We start from the raw sequence: 24761 nt of genomic DNA, 5'->3' as shown, positions 1-24761 counted from the left end.
CGAGCAGTAAGCGCCCTGATTCGAGTGTTGGTTGTCAAACGAGCGATCAAAGCGCGTGGTTTGCGCTCGGACCACGAACAAATTCCATTGTCGCATTGCATTGTTCGCAGGGCTCACGAGACCACACAGACAACGATGACGAGCGCAGACCAAGCTGAATGAGCGTCTTTTGGGTTACAGGAAGCACGTCGCTGCGGCAATTGGGTCGTACTCAAGGTCTTGTACAGGCGAGATGCGGACTTGTAGGACTCAGCACGGCTGCTTTACGGGTCGATACGGGTCATCGGCCTCGATTGCTCCAGAGCTCGACATTCGCTCCCTCGCCAGTCCTATCCGCCAAGAAGCGATCGACGTCCAGAGTGAATAGAACTCGTAGCCTCCGTGTGCAGCCTAGATTCTCTCAACCGCCTCACCCAGACTCGGTGAGATCTCAACCACCTCCGCCATCCACATATCCATCTGCGCCAGCACGACCTTCCCCAGCCTCAAACTCGCCACTAGAAAGGCCGCCATCGATTCCCCTTTCTCGCCTAGCACCATCACCGTTACATGCTGCTAGGTCTCAGCCTCCTCTGCGGCCATTATCTCCCTTCTTGGACCAAGCCCGACAGACCGCTGGAGGAGACCGCTTTAGTTCAGATCACACTTGGGTCATCTTTACCTTCATCGGCCTCAATGCAGTAGTCTTCGCTGCATGGTCATATGCCGTGCATGAAGCTCGACAGCGCCAGGATATTGCACCCTATCTTTTCATGCGTCGGTGAGTTGTTTCGTTATGTCTTTCTCCAGCTTGATCTTTCAGGGAAGCAAAGGCTGACACCTCCCTCCTTCCCTCCCCTCACTAGGAATTTCACATCGGGAGAGCTCAACCTTGGCGCAGGACGATGGTGGACGCTCGTCACTTCATGTATCTCGCACGAGGATACGGCACACTTTGCCATGAACATGGTCAGCTTCTTCTTCATGGCCCCACCTGTGCTTGCCCTGGTAGGCCCCATGACATTCACGGGCCTGTACTTTGGTGCGGGCATCATCAGCAGTACCATCTCCATTGCTTGGAGAAAGTACATGAACCCTTGGATCAACCGCACGCCAAAGGACTTCGCAGGAAAGCCTCTTGTCGCAACTTCTTCGCATGGGGCAAGCGGTGAGTCGCACCATTTCCATCCCCTAGCATTCGGTCTTGCCCTTTTCTCACTGTCCTTCTTGTCCCTCTCCTTCTTGCCTTAAGGTTCGATCTATGCGGTCATGTCGGCTTTTGCCTGTCTCATGCCACGGTGTGTCTCTCGCTCTTGTTGCACAAGATAGAAGGCTCATAGTCTTTCTTCCTTTCTTCCTTCTTCTCCTTCTTCAGAACCACCTTCCTTCTCTTTTTCGTGAGTCGCTCCCGTTCAGATGATCCTTCTTCATATACGCAACTTACCTTCCTCTTACATCAAAAGGTCGTACCAATGCCTGCCTGGGTCGTGGTCCCAGGCATCTTGAGCTACGACCTCTACTCAGCCTGGTTCACGCCGGCCGGCCGTGAGGACTCCGCCGGCCACCTTGGGGGCGCCTTGGCCGGCATTCTCTTTTGGAGGTTTCGCCTTAGAGGGCTTCGCTTCAGATGAAGTGCAGTTTCGGCCCAGTAACAAGCTCTAGTGTTCCCACTTCCACCGCTCCTGCATTACTGCTCATGCTGTTTGGGTTCCCCGAGAGATGAGGAGTGATCTGATTTGCAGGGATATGGATGAGTGGTGGTGAATACGAATACAGCAGTGAGGGGGACATAAGTCTATCTAATTACAGTGCATGCGCAAGCAGAGAGTCATGGAGTCAAGCTAGCGTCCGCCAGCATCGACGACCTTCCATTCGTCGTTTTCTTTTTGCTCCGAGGTGGTGGTGGACGATGACAAGTCGACATCGGCAGCGTTCAATGCATCCTGCGCGCTGAGCTCTTCGTGCTGCTCCCGAATGACGATGGCGTCGTCGACCTTTTCGATGGGCACCACGTCACCACTCCGGACGGTGCCCTTGATGATTGCGCGGGCGAGCGGGTTGAGGAGCTTCCTCGTAATGAGCCTGTTGAGGGGTCGCGCGCCGTATTTTGGTTCGTACCCATGCTCCGCCAGCCACACCTTGGCCTCGTCCGTCACGTCGATGCGAATTCGCTGCGGGGCGAGACGCTGCGCAACCTCCTTGAGTCGGATATCGACAATGTCACGCAACGTCGATGGAGAGAGCCGGTTGAAGATGAGCTGCTCGTCGATGCGGTTGATGAGCTCTGGCGCAAGCGCCTCTTGGATTGCACGGATGACGCCGTCCTTTGCACGCTTAGTCATCTGGCCCGCTTCGTCGACTGCACCTGGCTCATAGAGGGCCTCGGCGCCCAGATTCGACGTCAAGACAATGATTGTGTTTCGGAAGTCCACCTGGCGGCCCTGCGAGTCGGCCAGCTTGCCCTCCTCGAGGATCTGGAGGAGCATCATCTGCACCGATCGTGCCGCCTTTTCGATTTCGTCAAAGAGCACAATCGAGTAGGGCCGCCGGCGGACCTGCTCGGTGAGCTGGCCCGCTTCCTCGTGGCCAACATAGCCTGGAGGCGCGCCAATGAGGCGTGCTGTGCTGTGCTGCTCCGAGTACTCAGACATGTTGAGCTGGATCAGGGCGTCTTCCGAATCGAAGAGGAACGAGGCAAGAGCCTTGCAAGTCTCTGTTTTACCCGTGCCCGTCGAGCCCGCCATGAGGAAGGAGGCAAGCGGCCGGCGGTCGTTCTGCAGACCGGCGCGTGACAGCCTCACGGCCTCGCCGATGGCCGTCAGCGCCTCATCCTGGCCGACGATTCGCTCTCGCAGGGCGTCTTCGACGTGGAGCAGACGCTCTCGCTCGCCTCGGAGGAGATTGCGCAGAGGTATGCCCGTCTGGCGAGATACGACGGCGGCAATGTCGTCGCTTGTGACGCGGTCGTGCACAAAGAGATCCTCCTCACCTTGCCGTACGCCTTCACTCTGGCTCTGTCGCAGCAGCTCCTCCTCCCGCGGCAGCATCTGCTCCAAATCGGGAATGCGCCCATACTGGATCTCGGCCACTTTTTGAAAGTCTCCTCTTCTTGTCGCCTGCTCGAGCTCAATGCGCGCGTCTTCGAGCTGCTCCTTGAGCGCTTTGAGCCTCTCCAGCCGGGCCCTCTCCTCTCGCCAGAGCGCCGTCAGCCTCTCATTCTCGATTTTGACCGCGGTGAGCTTGTTGCTGATCTCTGTGTGCCTCTCTCGCGAGGCTGCGTCCTCCTCGTGACGAAGTGACTCGAGCTCGATTTGGTAGGTGAGGATCTCGCGGTCCAGCTTCTCGATCCGCTCCGGTTTCGACTCCTGCTGGAGACGGAGCGAGCTGGCAGCTTCGTCGACGAGGTCGAGCGGTCCGTCGGGCGAGCGCCGCTCGCTGAGATAGCGGTTTGCGAGTTGAGCAGCACTGACGAGGGCCGCATCAGAGATGCCGACGCCATGGTGCACCTCGTACCGGCTGCGCAGACCTCGGAGGATACTGATTGTGTCTTCGACGCTTGGCTCCAGGACATGGACGGGCTGGAACCTTCTAGCGAGGGCTGCGTCCTTCTCGATCGTTTTGCGGTACTCGTCGAATGTCGTAGCGCCGACGATTGTCAACCCTCTGGCCAGGGCGGGCTTGAGCATGTTACCAGCATCCATGCTTCCCTCAGCTTTGCCAAGGTTGAGGAGCATGTGAAGCTCATCGATGAAGAGAACCACTTTCCCCTCTTCAGCCTCAATGTCGTTCATCAGTGCCTTGAATCGTTCTTCGAATGAGCCTCTATATGCGGCTCCGCTGATGAGTCCCGCGAGATCGAGGGAGAGAATCTTCTTTTCGCGCATGCTCTCGGGCACCTCCTTGTTGACAATTCTCTGCGCCAACCCTTCCATGATGGCCGTCTTTCCCACACCTGCCGGTCCAACAAGGGCAGGGTTCGCCTTGGTCCTTCTCGACAGGATCTGAATTGTCCGTCGGATCTCGGCGTCTCGTCCAATGACGGGGTCCAGCTTGCCTTCTCGCGCCTGCTGCGTCAGGTCTGTCGTGTACTGCGCCAGCGCGGCTCCCTTTTCCGGCTGCTGCTGACCTGGATTCATTCGAAAGCCTGGAAATCCTCCCATCCCTCCTCCTCCGCCTGGTGGGCTGCCACCACCGCCGCCGCCGCCATTGACAAAACGACGGGGAGTCGTGCTGAATTGAGCTCTGCCCGTTGGTGGCAAAGGCTTTGCTCTCGATGCTAGTGTCGTAAGGTATGCGTTGGGGCTTTTGGTCAGGTTTCCCGAAATGCTGGACCTCACCAGCATCTGTGGCGAGCACCTCGGCAGCATCGTAGGTCGTGTCTACTAGGAATCGGTGGGAAGGAAGATCGTCTTCATCATCATCAGGGCCCGAATTATAAAGCTGGATTAGAGGTCGACGCCTGCTTGCCCTCCTTCGCGTCTTTTCCAGAACTTTTTAGACTTTTGTGGAGGGCTGCTGGACACGCCTAGCAGTCTTCTGGCCAGTACGACAGGATATGGGCAGAGCAGGAAGATTTGGATTTGGATGGTCATTCCGCTTTGCACAAGGACTAGAGACGTGATGTGTCGTTGGTAAGCAACAAGGTAGAACGATTCGATACATTTCACGATGGCGTCATTATTTCTCATATCGAATGGTGTTGATGAGGGAGCCAATGGGCCCGGCATGCCAGACGGTGAAGGTATCCCCTTCCTTCATGAGCTTCTGTGGCTCCCTGAACCAGCCAATGCCCTCAGGGGTGCCCAAGAGGATCACTGAGCCTTTGGGTAGGGTCGTGCCCTGGGAGAGGTACGCGATGGTGGCGCGGGCGTCGAAGATGTGATCACTGTGCCATTCTGTCAGCAATCGAAGGTCCAGAAGAACGTTCTCAACGAGCTACACGCACCTTGTGTTGCCCTGTTGCATCACTTCTCCGTTCAATGTCCCTTTCGACTCGACGCTGAAAGGGTCAAAGCTATCGGGCGAGGCCAGGCAAGGTCCTAGAGGGCAAAAGTTGTCGATGCCCTTTCCAAAGTTCCACTGGCTCTGCTTGAACTGCTCGAGCCGGGCCGTGACATCGTTTGCCGATGTGAATCTGTGGTCGAGAACGATATCAACTTTCTATGCTGCTGCTTCTTTGGGAAGAAAGGACTCGGCGACTGACCCTAAGACATACTCCATCGCCTGCTCCCGTGGCACGTCCCGTGCGTCTCGGGAGATGACAACGGCCAGTTCAGCTTCGAAGTCAAGCTGCGGCTTCTCGGCCGCATAGACAAATTTGGGAACGTAAAGATCCCCAGGTCCACTCAGGGCGTGTGGGCCTGGCATGTAGCTTTTGTCAGCAATGCACTTCAGAAGAGGAAGGGCAGGGTCTGAGTCACCTTTCATGAACATGACGGGCACCTTGGGCAGCTCCAGGCCGGCCTCCTCGACGTGCTTCCTGAAGTTGATGCCGAGACATCGGATTGGTCCGCCGAGCTGTGATCTCGAAACGGGCGAGAGGAGGTGTCCGATGCGCTTTGTAGTTGATCGATCCACTTTGCCGTCAAAGGGAAGATCGCGGCCTGTCAGTGGAAAAACTTCGACCGGCTTGCCCTGAGAGAGCGCCAGGCCAACGTCGAGCGAGTCATCGACTGGCTGACCGTACTCTGCGTCCTCGCTACCTGGCGTGGAGGAGAATCTGACGTATCGCGTCCAGTCTCTTGCTGATGCTGCTGTTGTCATCGTCCGTGATGGTGCTGCTAGATGATTGTGAAAGAGTGACAGGCCTGCTTTCGCTCTTCCCATCGACATGGCAGTTGCGAAACGGACGGGAGACAAGCTTCCTCCACACGGTTGTCCTTACTAGCGCAACTAACCTAAACCAGCCACGCAGTTTTCGGATAATTCAAGCTTTCTCATTCAGACATTGGGCACGCATCAGCGGGCTTTCAAGGGTGGACATAAGGAGTAAAGCGGGCAATCGAAGCCTTGTCGTCGCCAAAGACTCCCGCGAGGCTCTTTTGATCCAGCCATGTGTGATCGTTCCAGTCGAAACCTGCCGAAGGGCGCCCATCATCAGCAAGGGGTAAGAAGAGAGGCGAAGGCAGTCCAGATAACAAGTACTCACCAGGCGCAACGACTTCGCTGATGAGGCACCCAACTCTCTCTGGGTCGACTTGGCCCTTTTCAACGGCCTCGAGATCCTCCTTTGGGATCTCGCTCACCTTCCACCAGTTGCCGTCGACCATGAGCTGGCGCGTCTCTCCCTTGGACACGTCTTCGCCCATGACGACCTGCTTGACCTCGGGAGCCTTGCCCGGCTTTGGACTGGCCTCGATGAGCGTGTAAATAGCTCTGCCGGAGTGATGCAAGTGCATAGTCTGATGACCGGGTCGGTCGGGAAGAAAGTCAGCGTGGGCAGCAGAAGTCGACACTTGAAGTGACAAGAGCCTCACCGGACTCTTGTTCTTATGAAGCTTGCCGAGAGCCGACGAATGCCCAACGAGGCGCTCCGGCGGCTCTTTCCCGTTGTCGGGAACATTGTGGCCTACACTGAGGAGGTAGTAGATGGTGCTCTGCACCACCCGTTCCTCCTTGTTGGATGCATACGGACTCGCAACCTTTCCTTCATCGACGTACGTCACGGCAAAGTGACCCCCCTCAGGGTGGGGTATCAGCTTGAGCGTCTCGATGATCTCGCTCGACGGTGTCGAATAGCTGTACATGGTTGTACTGAGCTTTTCTCTTCCACTTCACACAGCTCTAGCAATGGCAGAAATAGGCATGACGCATGAAAGGACAGCATTCCATTTTGATCCGCGGAGGGAAGCTTATTCCTGCCTGTCTGTCAAAAGCCACGTGTCTGGCCGCCCTTCTCCTCCTTCCCCTCCCAGCCACACCTTTCTTCCTCTTCCTACCCTCTTTCGGCCTTGAGAAACTGTGAACCCTGTTTAGGAAAGTGGCTTGCTTGACAGCTGCCTTTTGTGCTAATCGCGGCAGATAGTTGTTGCGACCTTGCGTCTTCGCGATGTGGTCTCACGATGTTGCTTGGCACGTGCGAAATGTGGGACGAAAAGCACGCCATCCCTGGCGCGGAATCACGGTTTGGACGTGGGGGATCACAACATGAGGATGCACCGAGCATGATTTTTAGCCGGACTTCCTCTTCTTTCAGCGCAATCAAGGCACTGCTAGAGGAAACTCAAGGACCTACCGGCGTAAGGGCCGCTAGCAGGAACGGTCCCTGAGTCAACTTGTGCAGGACCAAGAATTTGTTGATAAAGCCCCGTTCGCTTCCTCCCTCTTTTCCGACGACGACCTCTCCTCCTCCCCTTTCCCCTTCTTCGTCTCCCTCTCTCTCGCAACAAGATGAGTGCCGCTTCGCCTACAAAGGAGTCTATCGAGGAGGCTTCGGTTGGAGTCGACCATGAGCTTGCTTCGCCAACAAAACCGCTCCAGAGGCCACACTGGTTCCGGAGCACCTTTTTCAACATCACCATCCTGGGCTTTTGCTCCTTCCTGGCTCCGGGCATCTGGGGCGCCATGTCGGCCACGGGCGGTGGAGGCCAGCAGTCGGTCTCGCTCGTCAATGCGGCCAACAGCAGCACCTTCTGCCTCATGGTCGTCACGGGTCTTTTGACGCCCACTCTCATCCGGCTCACCAACGTCCGTATCGCGCTGTCTCTGGGAGGTGTTGGATACAGCGTTTACGCCGCTGGTCTCTACCTTCATGGAAAGAATGGCACCGAGTGGCTCGTTGTCTTTGGGGCTGTCTGCTGTGGTATCTCGGCAGGAACGTTCTGGGCCACTGAGGGGTCCATCGCCTTGGCCGTGAGTAGGCCCTTTAGGTCGCTAAGCCTGGTCTGAGGGAGAAGCTGACCCCTCGCGGATATCAGTACCCAGAGAGAGCAAAGCAAGGCTTCTACCTCTCCTACTGGCTCATGTACCGCGTCATGGGCCAGTTCTTGGGCGGCGCCATTAATCTCGGCCTGAATGCGAACAACGATCAGGCAGGAAGTCTGAGCAGCAACACCTACATTGTCTTCATTGTCCTCCAGTGCCTTGGTCCATTCGTGGCGCTCCTCATCAGCCTACCGGAGCAAGTCCAGCGCAAGGATGGCACCCCGGTGCTGCTCCAACTGCAGCCAACCGCGTGGCAAGAGATCAAGTCGATGGCAAAGATCATTGTCACACCCAACGTCCTCCTCTTGCTGCCTCTCATCTGGCAGGGCACATTCTCAGAGGCTCTGATTGGGACGTACGCCGCCAGCCACTTCACCGTCCGCTCGCGGGCGCTGGGCTCCTTCCTTTCGGCCATCGTGGCCGCCCTCTGCAACTACATCCAGGGCTTCTTCCTCGACAACCAGCGCACGACGATCAATGCGCGCGGAAAGGGCCTCTTCCTGACCATCTATGGCATGCAGATTGGCTGGTGGATCTTTGCCATCATCATTATGAATCGGTACGAGCACACGAAGCCGACGTTGGACTGGGGGCAATCGGAGTGGAACACGGGCTTTGCACTTTACATCGTAAGTCGCACCTCTTTCTCTCAAAGTCGTCTTTCTCTGCAGCTGATAACATCTCCCCTACCAACAGATGCTGCAGATTGGCTTCAATCTCATGTACGAGTGAGTGACATCCCTGGGCGCGTTTGACATCGCACCAGCTGACTAGTCCACAACAGATACACCTACTGGATCGTGGGCTCGTCGAACCAGAAGTCATCGGAAATTGTCCGACTGGCTTCGATCATCCGCTCCGTTGAAAGTGCCGGTCAGGCTGTCTCGTACGGCATCAACAGCACCACACTCCGTCTCGACGCCGTGGCAGGTATCAACTTCGGCCTGCTAGCCATCGCCCTGCCTCCTGCCTGGCTCGTTGTGCGCAAGGTGGGCATCCTCGAGGACGGCACCAAGCTCGTCAAGTTCCCTATCTATGCCGAGGACGACGAGCAGAGGGAGGAACTTGCAAAATCCGGTGTCGTGGATGCTACCGATGCAAAAGGCGCCACAGCCGCGAACCAGTAAAAAGAGTCTATTGCATAGAAGATGACAATCGTGTAACCTAGACGATGACGATTTAGATGTGAATGACGAAGCGACGATATCGAAGCGCAGGGCCCAGATTCATGTGCGGGATCTGCTATCGAAGCGCGTGTAGCGCGCGCTCTCTGGTACAGCAATGACGGAGCTCGGCTGGGGAGCTAGCCAAGGACCGCTGATTCCGATTTGTAACAGCGCAGGAACAGGCACTGTGACAGTGGAGCACCGACCATGTGAGCGGCACACGGCGGAAAAAGAGATGCCAGGCACGGGAGGGCAGGCGCAGGCGATTAATTCTATTGGCTGAAGCAGGTAGCCCCGCTCACAGCTCTGAGAAAAAAATAAAATAAAGAAGTCGACAGAGGTGTCACTATAGCTACAGGTACTTGGCAAAAAGCTGTGGCGGGCGAATGCTCGTCAGCGTTGGGCGAAGGCCAGGAAGCCGATCGGGGGCATGAGAGCAGAGCTGCGAGAATTTTTCTCGCGAGCTGAGAGCGAAAGAGGCTCATTGCGCATCGCGCAACCCGGCGACAATTCCTCTCAGACCACACTACTTACTTCTCCCGAAGCGGTTCGATACCGTTTTGTGCCATGCGGACCAATACAAAAAGCGCGAACGATACAATAATGAATAGGAAAAGTTTTTTTTCTTGCTCGCCCTCTCTCGTCGTTCCTTGCTTGGCGCTGGTGGGCATACTGGCCCTGGTATAAAGACGGCAGTTTAAGGGACAAATTGGTCGAATGAAGAAAGTATCTCCTGATCTTGTTCCCCCCATCTCAATTCTCGCTCGGTCGTTGTAACGAGCGCGACAAATAGCCCTCAGCCCACGTCTGTTCACAAAGAGACAGGGGCTCAATAGCCGGTACTCTGCAAACCGCGGGCAAGCATCGCGTCGGCTAGAAAGCGTGTTCCTCGCTCCCCCTTTAGCCTTAATAGGAATATTCGGTCCTTTCTCTTCCTTCACCCGCAAGACCACAAGTAACTCAAGATGTCTTCGCAAGTCGTCCCTGTCGACAATCAGCGGTCGAGCACTGACTCGAACCGCGACGAGAAGTCGTCCGACCACAAGAAGGCAGGCGGCCCTCAAGATGTCGAGAAGGGCAAGGACGAGCGCTTCGGCCTCGACCGCGTCTCCCTGTCCGAAGTTGGCGTGAGGGCCGAGTCGGCTGGCGTGTCAAACGTTTACGAAAGGAAGGTTTACATCCTCAACCGGATCATGAATGATGAGATCGGAATGGGAAAGGTGAGTTTACATTACGTCGGTGGCTGGGTTGGACAATAACGTTTCTGTGGGGTACCTTTACGGTTCTGTCGGTCTTCGAAATACTAATCCGAGACTCCTCCCACTCTCGTTTTGCAGTTCCAATGGCAACTGTTCGCTCTTTCTGGCTTTGGTTGGTGAGTGTGGCTCGATCGGTTCGCACACAAGAGGCCTACGATACTGATGCTTCTTTGCGCAGGTTCGTCGACAACCTCTGGCTGCAAGGTGTCGCTATTATTCTGCCACCCGTCCAGCGCGAATTCGGCATCAAGAACACGCCTTGGGCCACCTTCGCCCTTTACGTCGGCCTCATCATTGGCGCCGCCGGTTGGGGTATCTTGGCTGACATCATTGGACGTCGCCCCGCCTTCAATGCCACCCTCTTCCTCTCGGGCGTTTTCGGTATTGCCGCAGGAGGCGCGCCCAACTTCACCGGTCTGGCTGGCATGCTGGCCGCCATGGGCGTCGGTCTTGGCGGCAATCTTCCCGTTGATGGCATGCTCTTCCTCGAGTTCATCCCGGGCAACAAGCAGTACCTTCTCACGCTCCTTTCCGTCTTCTGGTCCCTCGGCCAGCTCTTTGCCTCGCTGATCGCCTGGGCCTTTATCGCCAACTTCTCCTGCTCGACGGAGCAGGACAACTCAGATCCCACAGCATCGGGCTACGGCCAGTGCACCCGGGACATCAACATGGGCTGGCGCTACACGTTCTTCCTCCTCGGCGGCGTCACCTTCCTCATGTTCTTGGCTCGTTTCGCCCTTTTCCAGCTGCCCGAATCGCCGAAATACCTCGTGGCCCAGGGTCGCGATGCAGAGGCTGTCGCGACGCTTCGTGAGATCGCAAGGCGCAATGGAAGGGAGCTCGGCGAAGACGTCATCTCCGTTAGCATTCTCCGGTCTGCCGCTGGCGAAGACGTGGGCGACATGTCTGAGGCCGACGAGGCTCCTCCGGAGGAGAAGCGCGGCATTGTTGGCCTTGTGTACACACTTATCGCCATGCCCAAGCAGCTCTTTGGTGCCGCAAAGAACTTCCGCCCGCACCACCTCAAGCCCGACTTTGGCCACATCAAGCCCCTCTTCGCCAGCAAGAAGATGGGCTACAACACTGGCGTCATCTTCATGCTCTGGGCTTTCATCGGTCTGGCTTACCCGCTCTTCAACGCTTTCCTCCCCCTCTATCTGCAGGAGAAGGGCAGTGTCGACGACTCGGGCATCAGCGTGTCTCAGACCTACTCCGAGTACGCCTACATCTCCATTTGCGGTGTGCCTGGATCGATCATTGCCGCTTGGATGGTCGAATTCCCCCGGTCGGGAAGGCGTGGTGCCATGGCCCTTGGTACACTTCTGACGGGCGTCTTCGTCTTTGCTGGCGTCGGCGCTCCCAACCGTGCAGCCTTCCTCGTCTTCAACTGCCTTGAGGCCTCGTTCCAAAACATCATGTACGGCGTCCTCTTCGCCTACACTCCCGAGGTCTTCCCTGCGCCACACCGTGGTACCGGCGACGGCATTGCCTCGTCGCTCAACCGACTCTTTGGTCTCTTTGCACCCATCATCAAGATCTTCGGAGGCAGCAACGCCAATGCGCCAATCTTTACCAGCGGCGCCCTCTTTGTCTTCTGCTCTGTCGCCATGCTGACGCTGACATACGACAGCCAGGGCCTCACTGCTATGTAAAATAAGCATTAGCTCTCTATTCTGCCTTCTATGATAGGTCTGTTGTTTTAGTGATCGTCTTGGGTCCTTTTTCTGTCAATGAAATATCCCATCGTCTCGTTTGGCATTGCGCGGCATGTCTCGCGCTGAAAGTGAGATCGGTCGTGGTGAGATCACGCGCAGGCATCTTCTCACAATGCGTGCGGACCCAATTTCGCGGGAGAGAGAGAGCATTCGACTAGATCCTCCCGGCACTGCAACGCCCCTCGCTATGCAAACACTGCCAATTGTTGAATCTGGAACTGTACTACTTTACAAGCGTCATGAGCTATCTTGGTGTTGCTGTTTCGTCCGCGTCCTGTCCGTAGTCGTCATCGCCCTCCCCGCCCACCGTCTCCACAGCCGCCTCGGTCGCCCTGCCCTTTGTCTCGATGGGCAAGTTGAGCATCAGACAGACGGAGAAGCCAAAGAGTGCAAAGCCAAGGTACAGGGGCGCATTCTCATCGACAGTGTCCATGAGCGCTCCTGCCAGGAGAGGGGCTACGATGCCGGCGAGCCTGCTGAGGGCTGATGCTGTGCCGCTGGCGGTACCTCGCAAGGCAGTGGGGAAAACTTCGGGGCTGTATGAGTAGATGACGGCGTAGGCCGTCGCAGCCGACAGGCTGATGGCGCAACTGCTCGCGATTGTCCATGTCGGCGATGACGAAGGGGGAGCAAGGGCGAATGCGAGGAGGCTCAACGCGAGGAATGAGCTGCTGAGTGCCATCGATTTGATGCGGCCAAGGAATGTTTCGATGAGGTAGGCGCCCATCAGCGACCCAGGAATCGAGGCGAGCGAGTACAGGAGAAAGTCCTCCATGACGGAGCGAATCGCGTCTTGGCGTGACTCTCCCGAGCTTGGCTGGCCGGGCTGCCCAGCGCCATCGCTTCCTCTTCCAACACGCCTCTCTAGGTATTTTGGAAGAAACACATTGACCATCGTGTAGGCCAGGGTGAATATGGTCCAGATCGACCAGACAAGGACTGTCGTCCGCTTCCATTCGGGCGTGAAGAGATCGGCGTAGCGCTGCCCGGCATCCCAGAGGCCCTTGCGCCACGATCTGGGAACGAAGCCGAGTGAGGCGGGCCAATCCATCACTCCTTCTCCCTCCGTCGCATCTCTTGAAGTATGCCTTTGACGTCTATGCGGCTCCTCGTCACCAGACGGACCTCTGATTTCATCGTCAGTGTCACCGGGTCCCTCGTGCGACGAAGGGTGCTGTGGCAAGCCCGAATAGGTTGCTGTAGATCCCGAGCGGAAGAGTGTTCTGGTCGTTCTTGATGAGGTGAGCCTCTTGAACAGCGAAGGCCTCTGCGTTTCCCTCGTCACTCCAGCGTCTTCTCCATCGGCCTGGTCCCTTACGTCGCTCAGTCTGACTCCAAGAGGCTGTCCGTTGAAGTCGGCGATCCTCTGCAGCACATGCCTGGCCTCCTCGTGCTTGCCAGCAGCAACAAGGAACTTTGCGCTCTCGAAAAGCCGAAAGAAGACGACGCGGAGGATGACAAAGGTAACGGTGAGCAGACCCAGGCTGGTGAGGAGCCAGCGCCAGCCCTTGTTGTCTTGCGGGTCGCATGCTGGATGCGACGAGGAACAGGACCTCGATGGAACGATGACGAGGCCCAAAAATGATGACACTACGCTGCCGGCGGCAAAGAATACGGAGAGAGCCGTGAGGAGGTAGTGTTTCCTCTGGGGCAGAGATTCGAGAAAGATGGTGCCGTCGGTGGGCATGCTGCCGCCCACGCCCGTGCCAAGGAGGAAGAGGCTCAAGCACAGCGTCGGAAAAGAGGGGGCAAACGACGAGAAGAGGCCAAACACGGCCGTGATGAGCAGCGTGGCGTTAAAGGCGTTCTTCCGACCAAACATATCCGAGTCTATTGCAGCAACCACACATGATTAGAACTGGCAAATTTCAAGATACGACTCGGACGAAAAGACACTCACAGCTGCCCCAAGCTACGGCACCGAGCATCATACCCGCAAATGTGCTGCTGCTCAGCAGGCCGATCCACTTGTCCGAAATTCCGAACTCATCCTGGACCCTCGGCAGGACGATCGCAACGCCCTGGAGCCACATGTTGTCGGCTGCCCACCCGCACCCACTCAGCACGAGTACCGCGTACTGGTACCGTCCCATACCGATCGCATCAATTGTCCGTTCTAGTGGCGTATTGCCCACAGCCGTCGCCCTCCACGAGTGTGTGTCGTCCATCGAAGTTGTTGTGCCCAACGAAGGCAGGCCCGACAGCGAGCTGGGCCGGCCGACCTTTGAAAGGAAACGCGGGTCCCGCTGGTGACGGCCGCCAGGCAGCGTCCTGAAGGAATACGCTCTCGCATCGTCCTTCTGCTGTGACGGCCTGGCTTCGTCGAAAGAACGGCTGGCCGGCACGACACTATCGCCCCCTATCCCGGCATACGTCTTCGGGCGCGAGATCCGGTGCTCGTTCAAAGCCCGAGCTTCCCCCTCCTTTCCCTCTATTTCTTCACCCATTATCGTCTCTGGTTCTCCAAGAGACGATTGAGCGAGCGGGTGCGCCGAATGAGAAACGTCAATCGATCGTCGAGAGGACGAAGAAGCCATTTAAGCTGGCTAATGCATCCTCCTCACGTCCTAGCCGCTACTGCCAGTGTTTAAAGTGAACCCGGAGACCAAGTAATGCGCAATTGGAGGTGGAGACAATCCATCTCGCACACGTGTTCATTCACCCGAACGCCGCGGATACCGGTAGGTCCGTTGCTCTTAGCCCCCTCTTCACCACGGAGATTGGTCAACAAGTGTCGACTGCAGCGGTCTAGGTCTTGTAGGAGAGTCGCACGCTTGGCGTTCAATGAGAGGAAATAGAAAATTGCAGCAAGCAAAGATGGGAATGGTCGTGGCCGGACATGGAAGCTCGGCGAGTCAAGCTACAGGTGCGCAACGACCTGCTGTGACCTTCTACTCGGCACCTCTGGCGCCTCGATGGCCTGGCGCTCGAGCCAATCTGCGATACGCTCAACAAGTTCACGATCCCTGGGAATCGAATGGCCTCCTTCGTGGGTCCATACTGCCTGTGCATCGACGAGCGAAGCAAAGGCTTGACAGACGACTTTGCTTCGTGGGTCAGCGACATGTAGGGATCCGAACTGGTGCAACTCACGGGGAGGTGTAATCTCGTCTCGTTTTCCGCTGAGAATCAAGGGCCTAAGCCTAGACTGGGCCGACATGGCGAGGTAGCCGGCATGCATAGCATTGGACGGGTAATACGGCGCAAATGTAAGCGAGAAGCGAAACGGCCTCCGAGCTTCTTTGCGCTTCACGTCGAAGAGGCGTTCCTGCTTCGGATCCAGTGTCCCTGCGAGAAGACCATGGCAGTAGTGCGCCAAAAGGGACCCTCCACTGTGGCCAATGACCCCGTCGAAGGGCCCGTGCTGGTCGATGTAGGCACCCAAGCAAGCTATGCTGTGTTCGTTTCCGATCCATGGTCCAGGAAAGGCCTTTGCGTCGGATGGTATCTGCCACCAGCGTGCCTGGTGTTCGTCGGGAGCCTCACTATCGAGAATTGACTCTGCGCGTCGAATCGCCTCTTCGTCGTGGCCAATCCTGTCCTGCAAAGGGACAAGGGCCTCGTCGCTCTGTTTCTTCGTCTTTCGAGCCAGCTTCGTCGGCCTCTCCACCTCGTTGAATGCCTCTGCATCGAGAGCTCGGCGGAGCGAGACGAGAGTGAGAGCGACATTGATCGGGTCCATATGCATAGAGGCCGGGGAAACAGAAGGATCATCCTTTGCCGAACTGGCCGCGGCGCCCAGACCGCCGTTGTGCGAGCCAGGCAGCATATAGGGTGCATCGGGGAAGAACCACTCAAAGCGCATATGGCCACGCCTGTGCTCGAGCGCTCCGATGTACGGCTGCATAGATCGACGCATCTTCTTCGAGTTGCTTCCGAGGTTGTGCAGGCAAAGCACCTTGACGGTCTTCTCGTTCATATCTGTCATGGCGGTGGCGGCGGCGATGGTGTTCGTTGCTCTGGGAGTTGGAGAGCCAATCGAGAGACTCTGGCCTGGTGCAACATGATCTGGACGCACAACTAAGCGACTGGTTGAGTGTTATTATCTTTGGTCAGACGCAAGCAAGTTTTCACCGGGATCAGCAGGGTATCGGCCAGATTCGAGACGGAGCAAACAGCGCAAACTCTCGCTCGGGCCAACTAACCACGCAAAATGTCATCATGAGCGTCTTTCAAATTCAGGCGCTGCGACAATTTCCTTGTCGCTGTATGTATGCTGCCACCTGTCCCCTCAAAGGCGCATTGTGCACAAGCAGCAGCCAACAGGCTAGAAGAGTCGCTATTGTTGTACAGCGCAACGTACCATCTGCTATCTCAAACAAAATCGCTGTTGCGCGGCTAGCTCCACATTGCAAGAAGAGACCCTCATCATTGCGAGCCCTCGTTGAAAGCTCCAGGCTGCAGGCACTCGGACATAGTTTTGGGTAAGAGCAAAGGCAGCGAGAGTGCTAGATATAGGGTGCCGTACCTGCGGCTGACCCTTGGCGTGGATGGTGTCGCTACAGAGACGCTGTGGGCCTCGCTCGGCAGGTAAAGCAATGAGTACGAGATTGAAGAAGGGGAACGTCGCTAGGCCCCTACGCCCATGACTCATTTTGGTTCGATATCGATGGAGATGAACTCTGTCGTGAATTTGGCATCTGTCCCCACGAACGGCTCGGACCCGGCACCGATCGTCTCCAGCAGCGCGTCCGTGGGCAACTTGCCGGCCCATACGAGGTGGAAGAGGAATTCTGCCAGGTCTCCCTTGAAGTTCCGTAACCAAGTCTTCTCGACGGGGACGAAAGAGTAGGTGTTCAAGCCCGGAGGACGACCGTGATAGAGGTAGAATTGGACGTTATGGATAAAGACTGTTTCGGGTTCTTCACCAGACGTCGATATTGGCCCGGCTTGTCCTATTTGAGCCAACCAAACCATGATCTCGTATTTCCGCCCATTGCTGTAGAGTGCGGTCATCATGTCGTATGCCACGTTGGCCACTGCGTCTCCTCTAGGTGTCTCGTAGCTCCAAGTCCACTGCGTTTCGATCGTCCCAACTTGCCCTATGTACATGGGTTTGAAGATTTTCTGAACGTTGGCGTAAGACTTGACATTGTAAGGTCTGGTAGGTTCATGTCAGTCTTCCGAACGTCATTCGAGCAGCAGGACAGCTCAGCTCACCCGTCGTACCATGTCCATTCGGAAGACCATCTGACGCCATGACGATTGATGCTCCACAGATATGTGCACTGCCGGCCTTGGCCGTAATTCATGCCCCAAAGATTGTTGTAAATCATGTAGCCAGAAGCGCCAGAATCGTCAGGACCGCCATATTTGTCCCATTGATCGCAGAGTTTTTTCAACGGCGTCGTCGACGCTTGTTTAGGACGTTTGCGATTATGTTTGTATCTGTACGCCTGGATTTTATGATCGCCCATAAAATGCGAAGGGGCAAGCTGTGATCGATCAGTCTGGATCGAGTCGGGAAACTGAATGGCCGAGATAGAGCTGAATAAGGCAAAGGCGAAAGCAAGGGAGTGGAAAAAGACGAAAGTGCGCGACATCTCGCAGGTCTTCTTGGAGTGGGGACCGGGTAGAGGACGACTGGGCCAAGGAAAAGGGACAAGTACACCCCAGTTTATATCAATACCAGAACGAGAAAAGTGAGATGTGGAGCGGGCACCAGGCAAGCGCTAGGTTGAATGGCCTTGGCAAAGGCGGACGATCCAGTCCAGCTGGCCAGCGTGCGTGTGCGCCGCATCTGCCTTTTGAGCGGCGATGGTAACAAGAGCGTACAATTCTCACGCCTGACATGTACATCTCCAGTCGGTATGTCACTTGATACTCCTTTCCTCCTTCCGGAATCAGAAAGAGGCTGCAGAGACCAATTCTCAGAAATGTCCCCGAACGTCGTAGCATAACTGCCTGTCAAGGCCGCCACATAGCCCGCCTTTGCTAACTTAACGACATTGACGAAATGCCGCACATGAAATTTACACGCTCGGGCCCCTGCACGCTTCTCCTTGGCTGGTCTCGTTTTTGACGCCTTCTTAAAACTGAGGCCGCACTAAGCCACGTCGAAGCAAGCTTGGCGGAGACGGAAATTCTAGCAATAGTTGCACCGAGAGCCATTCTCAGCAGGGGAGAGCCTTCTCTTTGCTTCTAAATTTGGTTGTGTTCCTGGCGGTGAGATTATTCGGACGCGAGCGTTTAAGCTGGCGTCACAATTTGAAGTTGCGCATTCAGGAATCGGAGAAGTGTGCCTCGACATCACCAGCCAAAAGTCGAGAGAATCCCAGGGGACGACTGACCAGGTGACGACCGAGAGGTCAGAATCAATGCGAGTACACACGCCCATGCGAGTCTTGCTCGTGAGAAAGCCAAATAAATTGCCCGGTCAGAGCGACTACAACTTCCACCAGCGCCGCCCGGCGTGTGGACTTGCGACAACGCTGTGCGTTACACTACCTATAAGAGAGTTCAAGGCATCCTGCAAAAGCACTGAACAGTATGTCCATGCCGACCTTAACATTGAAGAGGTCCACATTCGAAATCGCAGCTTGTCCAATTCGCGGTTTCTACCGTCCAGCAGGGCGAGGTAAGCTTACACATCTGCGCAATCTGGATCGCGTGTGCAAAGTGTCAGGAAATCTGAGCTGTGACATTGTTTCATGGTAGACTGTCATCAAAGGTGGTCGATTACTCGTACTACTGAGGCAGGCGATCATGACCGAGTGGGTCGGCAATCGGTCACCGTCGGCGCTATGCTCTGGTTTCCTGCTTCGAAGTACGGGCTACAGGCACTCGGACAGAGTATCGATTAGAGGAAAGTGAGGCTTAATCATAAAAAGTAGGGTAACTGCGGCGGGTGTTTGGCATGGGTGGTGTTGCCACAGAGGGCGCCGGGGTCTCGCTCGGCAGGTAGATCAAAGAGTACGAGCTTTAAGACGAGAAACGGGCCAAGGCCATGTTGTCCGTGGCTTCACTTGATGTCGATGGAGAGGGACGTTGTGACGAAGGTGCCCGATCCCTCGAACGGCTCGGTTCCGGCACCGATTGTTGCCAGCTTCGCGTCCCCTGGCAACAGATTGTGCTGTTTGAGGTACAAGAGGAACGGGAATAGGTTTCCCTGGAACTCCTGCAAATAACCGCCTTTGACGGGGACAAACGAGTAGGTGATCAAACCCTTGGGAAAACCCTCATAGAGATCGAAGTAGGTGCCACTGATCTGGACCGTTCTGAGGGGGTCACTGGTCTTTGATATTGGTCCGGCTCCTCCTATACTGGCCAACCAAATCATTATCTCGTATTTTGGACCATTGGTGCCGTAAGGTTCGGTCATCATGTCATAGGCCACGTTGGCCACCGTACCCTTTTGTAGTTTGTCGTAACGCCAAGACCAGTGCGTTGGGATTGTCCTGAGATCATTTATGAATATGGACTGGAATGGTCTCTGAACGTTGGCGTAAGACTTGACCTGGCCTGATCTAGAGCTTCCTTGTCAATTGTCCGGACGTCATTCGAGCAAACAGGCAACTCAGCTCACCCGCCATACCATGTCCATTCGCTTGACCATATGACGCCATTACGACCGACATCATACAGAGAGGTACACTGCTTGCCTTGACCTTTATCCTCGCCCCAAAGATTGTTGTAAATGTGGTATCCCTTATAGGGCAAGTCCTGGTACCGTTGGCAGAGGATTGCAACTGGCTGCCTCGATGCTCGCGAAAAGGGTTTGCGGATTGGTCTGTGTCTGTACGACTGCATCTTGCTGTCGCCCAAATAAGGCGGCGAGGCAAGCTGCGACCGATCAGTTTGGATCGAGTCGGGGGACTGAATGGCTGACAGAGGGCCGAAGAAGGCAGCGGCGAAAATAAGGGCGTGAAAGAGGACGAAAGTAGTGCGTGACATCTCGCAAGTCTTCTTGGAGTGGAAAGGCGGGTAGACGGATGGGTCAAAGAAAGAACAAAGTGCATCCCCATTTTATATCAGCACCAGTGCAGATATGTGAGATGTGGAATAGGCATCAGGCAGACGTTCGGTGGAATGGCTCTTCGCAAAGGCGGAGCGACCCAGGGCAGCGGGCCTGCTTGCGAGTGAGCCGCCTCTGCCTTTCGATTCGAACGGCGACGGTGTGCAATTCTCACGCCTGGCAGGTACGCCTCTGATTAGTAGGTCACTTTGCACCCCTTTCCTCCCTCCGAAAAAAAGAGGGTGCAGAGATAAATTCTGCAGATGGTCCCCAGACGTCGTTGCAAGAATGCTTGTCAAGACCGCACCCGTGGCCCGCCTTCCAATTTTTGTCGACGTTGACGAAATGCCGCCCATAAACTTCGCACGCTCGGGCCCCTTCGCGCTCTTGCTCGGCTGACCTTGTTTATGACACCGTATTAAAACTGAGGCCGCACTTGGCAACCACGGTGCAAGTCTGGCGGAGACAGAACAAGTTGCACCGAGAGCAATTCTCAACAGGGAAAAGAGGTCGACGACAGCCCTTTATCTGCTTCTATATTTGTTTGCGTTCCTGGCGGTGAGACTCTCCGGACGTGAGCCTGTAAGCTGGCTTTACACACTTTTGAGATTGCGCATCCGAACATCGGAGAAGTGCGCTGAGTCCTGAAAATCTCAGGTGAGACCTACAGGTGACGATGACCAAGTTAACCCGTACGTGAAAATGGTTGTGAGTCTTTCTGTGAGGAAGTCAAGCAAATGTCCCGGGCAGAGTGACTGCAGCTTCTTCAATGAGTCCGTCGCCTGGCGTGAGAAATTCGCATGACCACAGTGCCCTACCTCATAGGAAAGAGCGCACAAGGCGCGGGAGAGATTTAGTAGTTGCACTGTACTGTACTGTACGTCTAGACCGACCTTGGCAAGGAAGAAGCACACTCTCGAAATCGCGGCCTGTCTCGTTCGCGTTTGTCCGACTCTACCGTCAAGGAGGGCGAAATTAGCACCTGCCTCTGCTTAGACCAGGTCATCAAGGATCAAAGGAGGTAAATTTGGTCTTTGGCATCATCCCACGACAGATTCTGTTGGGACTGGCCGATTCTCGTCTTCCTACTCTCCCAACTGAGGCAGGCGATCATTACCGAGTAGACGGCAATCGACGGTCACGTTTGGCGCTATGCTCTGGTTTTATGCTTCGGAATACCGACCGCTAATCCGCGTCGTCCCAGAAACTACCTAGCTTAATTTGGCTTCCCCACGTCGCCGGCTGGCAACAGGAGAAGATTCATGCAAGGCAGGGCCGACCTCCCGAAGGCCTGAGCGGCTTCTTGCTGATGAATAGTTGTGCGGGACAACCACAGGAACGCCATCGCCGATATCTTGTTTGACTCCACTTCACCATGACGCAGTACAGCCTCGACAGCATCAGTGCCCTGAGGCGCTTAGGCGACAATCGCTTCCAGTCGATCAATCTGCCCTTTTGGATGGCAAACTCATCTAGCAAAATGGCGTACGGAGGCTGCGCAATGGTTCTTTCGATCAATGCCGCCGCTCAGACAGTGTCCGCCGGCCAGGACAAGCACATCTACAGCGTCTTGGGCACCTTTCTCGGCCCCACAAGGACAGACATGCCAATCGAGCTACACGTCCAAGAGGTGCGGGAGACACGGACATTTTCGACGAGGTTCGTCGTGGCCAGCCAGCAAGGGCGGTCCTGCCTCTCGGTCACCGTCGACTTTATCCAAGCACCTTCGCCTTCGGCCACGGCACTGCTGCCAGACTTCTCCCTCGAGGCGCCCCAGCTAACCCACTATTCCAAGACGCAGCCTGAGCGCGAAAGGATCTCGGGCTTGATTCAGCAAGGTCGTCTTCCAAAGGGCTTCGACAAGGTCCACTTCAAGACATTCGCACCGATGGACGGCGTCGCTCCCGACACCCGCACGGTGCCCGAGAGTGTTTTGGCGCAGACCTTGTCCGGCTATATCACCGACGTAAAGACGACGCAGGACGACTTGAAGCTCGTGGACCGCCGGTCCTACTGGTGGCAGCGCACGCCCTCTAACCTCTCCTTGGGCGCCCACGGCGAGGTCCTGTACGCACCGACAATGTCGACAGCGACGGCGATGCTCTACTGCTTCGTTCTGGACGGCGCCTCGAGCTTCGTCGCGCCCGTGCACTCGCGCGTGAGGCTAGACACCATCTCGGCGGCATCGAGCCTCGACTTTGCCTACCGGATCCACGGTGCACCTATAGAGCCGGGCAAGTGGTACGCCAAGGAGATCGCCGTCCAGGTGGGCGCGTGCGAGAGGACCTACATTGAGGCAAGGCTGTGGGAGGAAGACACAGGCCGGCTCGCTGCGACGCTCACTGAAGCGACGATCCTCCGAGCAAAGCAGCCAGCTAGACTATGACAGTTCTGGTACAACCCTCTCTCAGCTCCGCTTTCGCCCTTACTTACAAGGCTGCTCACTTAGAGTATGGGTCAGGATCCTCCTGTGCTCTGCCCGCTCTCATGGAATGTTCACACCTAGAGCCGCGAACAGTGCAAAAGGTCTACAGTTGATAGTCTGAAAGCTGAGAGGGATGTCGACTTCTCTGGAATACAATACATGATAAGGTGACGAGAGATCGTATATGAGAGAGAAAAGTGAGAAGTGCTGTTGGAAGAAAGCAAAGTACCTATTCAGAGCTCGGCATGGGTTCCCCCCGGTTGCTGCTGCTGCAGCTGCTGTTGCTCTTGCTGCCGTCGTTGCTCGTCCTCGTCATCGACTGGTCGCTGACAGACGGGGCATCGACCACTGATGGTCGTCAGCCACTGATCGACGCAGCTCCGATGCATGACGTGGCCACACGCCATGAGCCGCAAAGGCTCCGGTTCCTGCTCCTCCTGAGCAGCCTCCTCCTGCGCATCGGCTTCAGTCTTGGCAGCACGCGGAGACGATAGTTTCTTCCTTTGCGGTTGCTCGTGGGCCAGTTCGTTGGACGGGTCGACCTCCTCAAAGTCGCAGAGGCAGATCGGACAGGTCGCTCGATGTGCAGGCAGCGGATACAAGGGATACTTGAGCTTGGGTGTAGATGTCGACGCTTCGGCCAGACTGTTGGCTGACTTGTCGTCATTAGGCTTTCTCGTTCCCCTTCCGCGCGCCTCTCTCGTCCATCCAAGGAGAAGACCGAGACGCTTTCTGCCCGCAGCTTTCCCAATGATGCTATCGTCATCTTTTATCCTCGAAGACGAGTCTGATCGTGATGCGGCACTCGAGGACTGAAAGTCAACCGAGGTCCTTCTTGAGGAGGGCAACTTCGTCTGCAACGCTTCGACGGGAACGGTCTCCGTTGGACTTTGCACATCCACCTTCCTCTCGAGCTCCACTCGGCTGTCGTTTGCGTTGCTGAGGTGCAGCCCACCGTCGTCGCTGCCACTAGCTTTCTCTGCAGGAGTAAAGTAGACAAGCTTGCTCTTTTCGTCGACGAGCTTCTGCGTGACCTTGCCCGTCTCGGGATGTATGCGCCTCTGAGGAATCCGGTGACCAAGGCCAAGTGCTCGCATGATGGCGACAAAAGTCGGCAGGAAGAAGATGACCAGCTGCAGGGTGTGTGTATTTCGTCAGTCAAGGAAAACAAGTGGGTTGTCTGCTCGTGAGAAAACTCACAAAGACAAGGAGAAGAACCTCAACGATGATGGCGTAGCTGATGCTCAGCATGCTGATGCAGGTGAACCAGAGGGGACGGCTGTCGGCCGGCCTGTGTGCACATTCGATGCTGGTCCAGGTGACATAGTTTCCCACAATGAAAAGGACGACGTGGCAAAAGCCAAGGAGGTCGCCCAGCCGGCTCAGCTTGCGGTCGAGGGCGAGCGAGCCAAGGGCGCGATTCTGCTCGCGTCGCAGCTGGCCCTCAGCACCGGCACGGCGCGCTCGTGGAGTATGGTGGGGCGACAGGCCAAGGTAGAAGTCGATGGGGAGGCAGAGGGCGACGCGGACGATGTGCAGGGTGAGAAAGACAAACATGCCCTCGGGATCACACGTCTCTGGGACAGAGTACGAGTCGCCCAGGGAAGAGGGCAGGGCGAGGACAACAATGCCAGCGACAACCTGGAGAGTTCGAGGGGTGTGAGTCGCCGATTGGGATCAGGAAAAAGGGGAGTTCCAAGAAAGGAAAGAGAGTGGGTGCCTCACCTGAGCAAGACTGATGAGCAGCTTGAAGATAAAGATCCACTTCCTGCCCCTCGTCAGACTGCTGAAGCCTTTCCATGCATCTCGAATCAAGTGTCGCCTGACTGCGATAGCTTCGTTGCGGCTCGCCCCTTGGACGGGTTGCTGTACGCCAGCAGCCCCTGCTGGGGCGCTGTTGGCTGCGACCGCCGCCCGGGCGATGGCGTCCTGGTCATCGGCGTCGTGTCTGCTCGTTAAGTCCGCGAGACGAATCGAACGGAGGGGCTCCGACGAAGGACCTTCATTGTCGTCGAGAGGCCCCGAGGTAGGTCGAGGTGCTTCAGGAACAGCCAGAGGGTGACTAGCCTGATCAACTTCGGATCGCCTCGACGTCTCCCCCTCGACGGCACAAGCAGGTGGAGCAGCAGCAGCAGCAGCAGCGCTGTTGCCTACCGCGTTATCTGTCGCCACCGAGGACGGCATCGACGTAAACTGAGCCCCTACAGGCTCTCTATCATCGGTCGACCTCTGCTCATCCCTGGCGTCCATGGGTCTGTGACAACAAGCGACGAGCGAGGAGCTGGTCGCTAGCTGGCAGTGCGTGGAAGGGCAGGTTGATGAGGCTTGGGCGGTGCTCCG

At 56.3% G+C, this 24761-nt stretch overlaps 12 protein-coding genes across 12 annotated transcripts; 4 read left to right on the top strand and 8 right to left on the bottom strand.

Annotated features, from left to right (window-relative positions):
- Nucleotides 1-93: 93 nt before the first annotated feature.
- Nucleotides 94-1499, top strand: FA10DRAFT_267686 (hypothetical protein). Its single transcript, XM_025522014.1, has 4 exons — nucleotides 94-760; nucleotides 846-1277; nucleotides 1355-1376; nucleotides 1443-1499. Exons 1-2 carry the CDS (start codon nucleotides 159-161, stop codon nucleotides 1228-1230), a joined length of 987 nt encoding a protein of 328 aa, XP_025376279.1. The 5' UTR covers nucleotides 94-158; the 3' UTR covers nucleotides 1231-1277; nucleotides 1355-1376; nucleotides 1443-1499.
- A 174-nt stretch (nucleotides 1500-1673) lies between these two features.
- On the bottom strand, nucleotides 1674-4353 carry FA10DRAFT_267685 (hypothetical protein). The gene has a single exon (XM_025522013.1). The coding sequence runs from the start codon at nucleotides 4344-4346 to the stop codon at nucleotides 1821-1823; it is 2526 nt and encodes an 841-aa protein (XP_025376278.1). The 5' UTR covers nucleotides 4347-4353; the 3' UTR covers nucleotides 1674-1820.
- A 298-nt stretch (nucleotides 4354-4651) lies between these two features.
- FA10DRAFT_267684 (hypothetical protein) lies at nucleotides 4652-5854 on the bottom strand. The gene is made up of 4 exons (XM_025522012.1): nucleotides 5400-5854; nucleotides 5183-5339; nucleotides 4925-5113; nucleotides 4652-4864 (listed from the first exon to the last, which is right to left on the bottom strand). The coding sequence occupies exons 1-4, from the start codon at nucleotides 5740-5742 to the stop codon at nucleotides 4657-4659; spliced, it is 897 nt and encodes a 298-aa protein (XP_025376277.1). The 5' UTR covers nucleotides 5743-5854; the 3' UTR covers nucleotides 4652-4656.
- Nucleotides 5855-5896: 42 nt separating this feature from the next.
- On the bottom strand, nucleotides 5897-6784 carry FA10DRAFT_267683 (hypothetical protein). Its single transcript, XM_025522011.1, has 3 exons — nucleotides 6456-6784; nucleotides 6128-6380; nucleotides 5897-6055 (listed from the first exon to the last, which is right to left on the bottom strand). Exons 1-3 carry the CDS (start codon nucleotides 6723-6725, stop codon nucleotides 5949-5951), a joined length of 630 nt encoding a protein of 209 aa, XP_025376276.1. The 5' UTR covers nucleotides 6726-6784; the 3' UTR covers nucleotides 5897-5948.
- A 332-nt stretch (nucleotides 6785-7116) lies between these two features.
- On the top strand, nucleotides 7117-9119 carry FA10DRAFT_267680 (hypothetical protein). The gene is made up of 4 exons (XM_025522010.1): nucleotides 7117-7830; nucleotides 7896-8531; nucleotides 8599-8630; nucleotides 8687-9119. Exons 1-4 carry the CDS (start codon nucleotides 7369-7371, stop codon nucleotides 9027-9029), a joined length of 1473 nt encoding a protein of 490 aa, XP_025376275.1. The 5' UTR covers nucleotides 7117-7368; the 3' UTR covers nucleotides 9030-9119.
- Nucleotides 9120-9758: 639 nt separating this feature from the next.
- Nucleotides 9759-11979, top strand: FA10DRAFT_242433 (MFS general substrate transporter; the record flags this gene model as incomplete). Its single annotated transcript, XM_025519280.1, has 3 exons — nucleotides 9759-10288; nucleotides 10406-10443; nucleotides 10506-11979. The coding sequence occupies exons 1-3, from the start codon at nucleotides 10034-10036 to the stop codon at nucleotides 11977-11979; spliced, it is 1767 nt and encodes a 588-aa protein (XP_025376274.1). The 5' UTR covers nucleotides 9759-10033.
- Nucleotides 11980-12286: 307 nt separating this feature from the next.
- On the bottom strand, nucleotides 12287-14210 carry FA10DRAFT_231602 (MFS general substrate transporter; the record flags this gene model as incomplete). The annotated part of the gene is made up of 2 exons (XM_025518863.1): nucleotides 12287-13872; nucleotides 13943-14210. The coding sequence occupies 2 exons, from the start codon at nucleotides 14208-14210 to the stop codon at nucleotides 12287-12289; spliced, it is 1854 nt and encodes a 617-aa protein (XP_025376273.1).
- A 549-nt stretch (nucleotides 14211-14759) lies between these two features.
- Nucleotides 14760-16129, bottom strand: FA10DRAFT_267678 (hypothetical protein). Its single transcript, XM_025522009.1, has one exon. The coding sequence runs from the start codon at nucleotides 15968-15970 to the stop codon at nucleotides 14903-14905; it is 1068 nt and encodes a 355-aa protein (XP_025376272.1). The 5' UTR covers nucleotides 15971-16129; the 3' UTR covers nucleotides 14760-14902.
- A 503-nt stretch (nucleotides 16130-16632) lies between these two features.
- FA10DRAFT_286968 (concanavalin A-like lectin/glucanase) lies at nucleotides 16633-17585 on the bottom strand (the record flags this gene model as incomplete). The annotated part of the gene is made up of 2 exons (XM_025524113.1): nucleotides 16633-17143; nucleotides 17203-17585. 2 exons carry the CDS (start codon nucleotides 17583-17585, stop codon nucleotides 16633-16635), a joined length of 894 nt encoding a protein of 297 aa, XP_025376271.1.
- A 1418-nt stretch (nucleotides 17586-19003) lies between these two features.
- Nucleotides 19004-19952, bottom strand: FA10DRAFT_294927 (concanavalin A-like lectin/glucanase; the record flags this gene model as incomplete). The annotated part of the gene is made up of 2 exons (XM_025524453.1): nucleotides 19577-19952; nucleotides 19004-19514 (listed from the first exon to the last, which is right to left on the bottom strand). The coding sequence occupies exons 1-2, from the start codon at nucleotides 19933-19935 to the stop codon at nucleotides 19004-19006; spliced, it is 870 nt and encodes a 289-aa protein (XP_025376270.1). The 5' UTR covers nucleotides 19936-19952.
- A 1244-nt stretch (nucleotides 19953-21196) lies between these two features.
- Nucleotides 21197-22596, top strand: FA10DRAFT_267677 (Thioesterase/thiol ester dehydrase-isomerase). The gene has a single exon (XM_025522008.1). It carries the CDS (start codon nucleotides 21372-21374, stop codon nucleotides 22380-22382), a length of 1011 nt encoding a protein of 336 aa, XP_025376269.1. The 5' UTR covers nucleotides 21197-21371; the 3' UTR covers nucleotides 22383-22596.
- FA10DRAFT_267676 (hypothetical protein) lies at nucleotides 22507-24697 on the bottom strand. The gene is made up of 3 exons (XM_025522007.1): nucleotides 24147-24697; nucleotides 23622-24062; nucleotides 22507-23554 (listed from the first exon to the last, which is right to left on the bottom strand). The coding sequence occupies exons 1-3, from the start codon at nucleotides 24669-24671 to the stop codon at nucleotides 22655-22657; spliced, it is 1866 nt and encodes a 621-aa protein (XP_025376268.1). The 5' UTR covers nucleotides 24672-24697; the 3' UTR covers nucleotides 22507-22654.
- Between the last annotated feature and the right edge of the window lie 64 nt (nucleotides 24698-24761).

Source organism: Acaromyces ingoldii (assembly GCF_003144295.1).
Source record: "Acaromyces ingoldii strain MCA 4198 unplaced genomic scaffold FA10scaffold_4, whole genome shotgun sequence".
NCBI classification, from domain to species: Eukaryota; Fungi; Basidiomycota; class Exobasidiomycetes; order Exobasidiales; family Cryptobasidiaceae; genus Acaromyces; species Acaromyces ingoldii.
The sequence above is the reverse complement of the archived record's forward strand: the minus strand, read 5'-3'. Positions and strand labels throughout refer to the sequence as shown.

What these genes read in the sequence shown, in the direction of transcription:
- FA10DRAFT_267686 (XM_025522014.1), top strand. Translation starts at nt 159, where the DNA reads ATGAGCGTCTTTTGGGTTACAGGAAGCACGTCGCTGCGGCAATTGGGT. An exon ending in CCCTATCTTTTCATGCGTCG is followed by an intron (nt 761 to 845) that starts GTGAGTTGTTTC and finishes TCCCCTCACTAG; the next exon opens with GAATTTCACATCGGGAGAGC.
- FA10DRAFT_267685 (XM_025522013.1), bottom strand. Translation starts at nt 4,346, where the DNA reads ATGCTGCCGAGGTGCTCGCCACAGATGCTGGTGAGGTCCAGCATTTCG.
- FA10DRAFT_267684 (XM_025522012.1), bottom strand. Translation starts at nt 5,742, where the DNA reads ATGACAACAGCAGCATCAGCAAGAGACTGGACGCGATACGTCAGATTC. An exon ending in GCGATGGAGTATGTCTTAGG is followed by an intron (nt 5,114 to 5,182) that starts GTCAGTCGCCGA and finishes TCTCGACCACAG; the next exon opens with ATTCACATCGGCAAACGATG. An exon ending in ATGCAACAGGGCAACACAAG is followed by an intron (nt 4,865 to 4,924) that starts GTGCGTGTAGCT and finishes AGAATGGCACAG; the next exon opens with TGATCACATCTTCGACGCCC.
- FA10DRAFT_267683 (XM_025522011.1), bottom strand. Translation starts at nt 6,725, where the DNA reads ATGTACAGCTATTCGACACCGTCGAGCGAGATCATCGAGACGCTCAAG. An exon ending in TTCATAAGAACAAGAGTCCG is followed by an intron (nt 6,381 to 6,455) that starts GTGAGGCTCTTG and finishes CCCGGTCATCAG; the next exon opens with ACTATGCACTTGCATCACTC. An exon ending in CAGCGAAGTCGTTGCGCCTG is followed by an intron (nt 6,056 to 6,127) that starts GTGAGTACTTGT and finishes GCCCTTCGGCAG; the next exon opens with GTTTCGACTGGAACGATCAC.
- FA10DRAFT_267680 (XM_025522010.1), top strand. Translation starts at nt 7,369, where the DNA reads ATGAGTGCCGCTTCGCCTACAAAGGAGTCTATCGAGGAGGCTTCGGTT. An exon ending in AGGGGTCCATCGCCTTGGCC is followed by an intron (nt 7,831 to 7,895) that starts GTGAGTAGGCCC and finishes CGCGGATATCAG; the next exon opens with TACCCAGAGAGAGCAAAGCA. An exon ending in GGCTTCAATCTCATGTACGA is followed by an intron (nt 8,631 to 8,686) that starts GTGAGTGACATC and finishes AGTCCACAACAG; the next exon opens with ATACACCTACTGGATCGTGG.
- FA10DRAFT_267678 (XM_025522009.1), bottom strand. Translation starts at nt 15,970, where the DNA reads ATGACAGATATGAACGAGAAGACCGTCAAGGTGCTTTGCCTGCACAAC.
- FA10DRAFT_267677 (XM_025522008.1), top strand. Translation starts at nt 21,372, where the DNA reads ATGACGCAGTACAGCCTCGACAGCATCAGTGCCCTGAGGCGCTTAGGC.
- FA10DRAFT_267676 (XM_025522007.1), bottom strand. Translation starts at nt 24,671, where the DNA reads ATGGACGCCAGGGATGAGCAGAGGTCGACCGATGATAGAGAGCCTGTA. An exon ending in TGCTCATCAGTCTTGCTCAG is followed by an intron (nt 24,063 to 24,146) that starts GTGAGGCACCCA and finishes CGAACTCTCCAG; the next exon opens with GTTGTCGCTGGCATTGTTGT. An exon ending in AGGTTCTTCTCCTTGTCTTT is followed by an intron (nt 23,555 to 23,621) that starts GTGAGTTTTCTC and finishes CACACCCTGCAG; the next exon opens with CTGGTCATCTTCTTCCTGCC.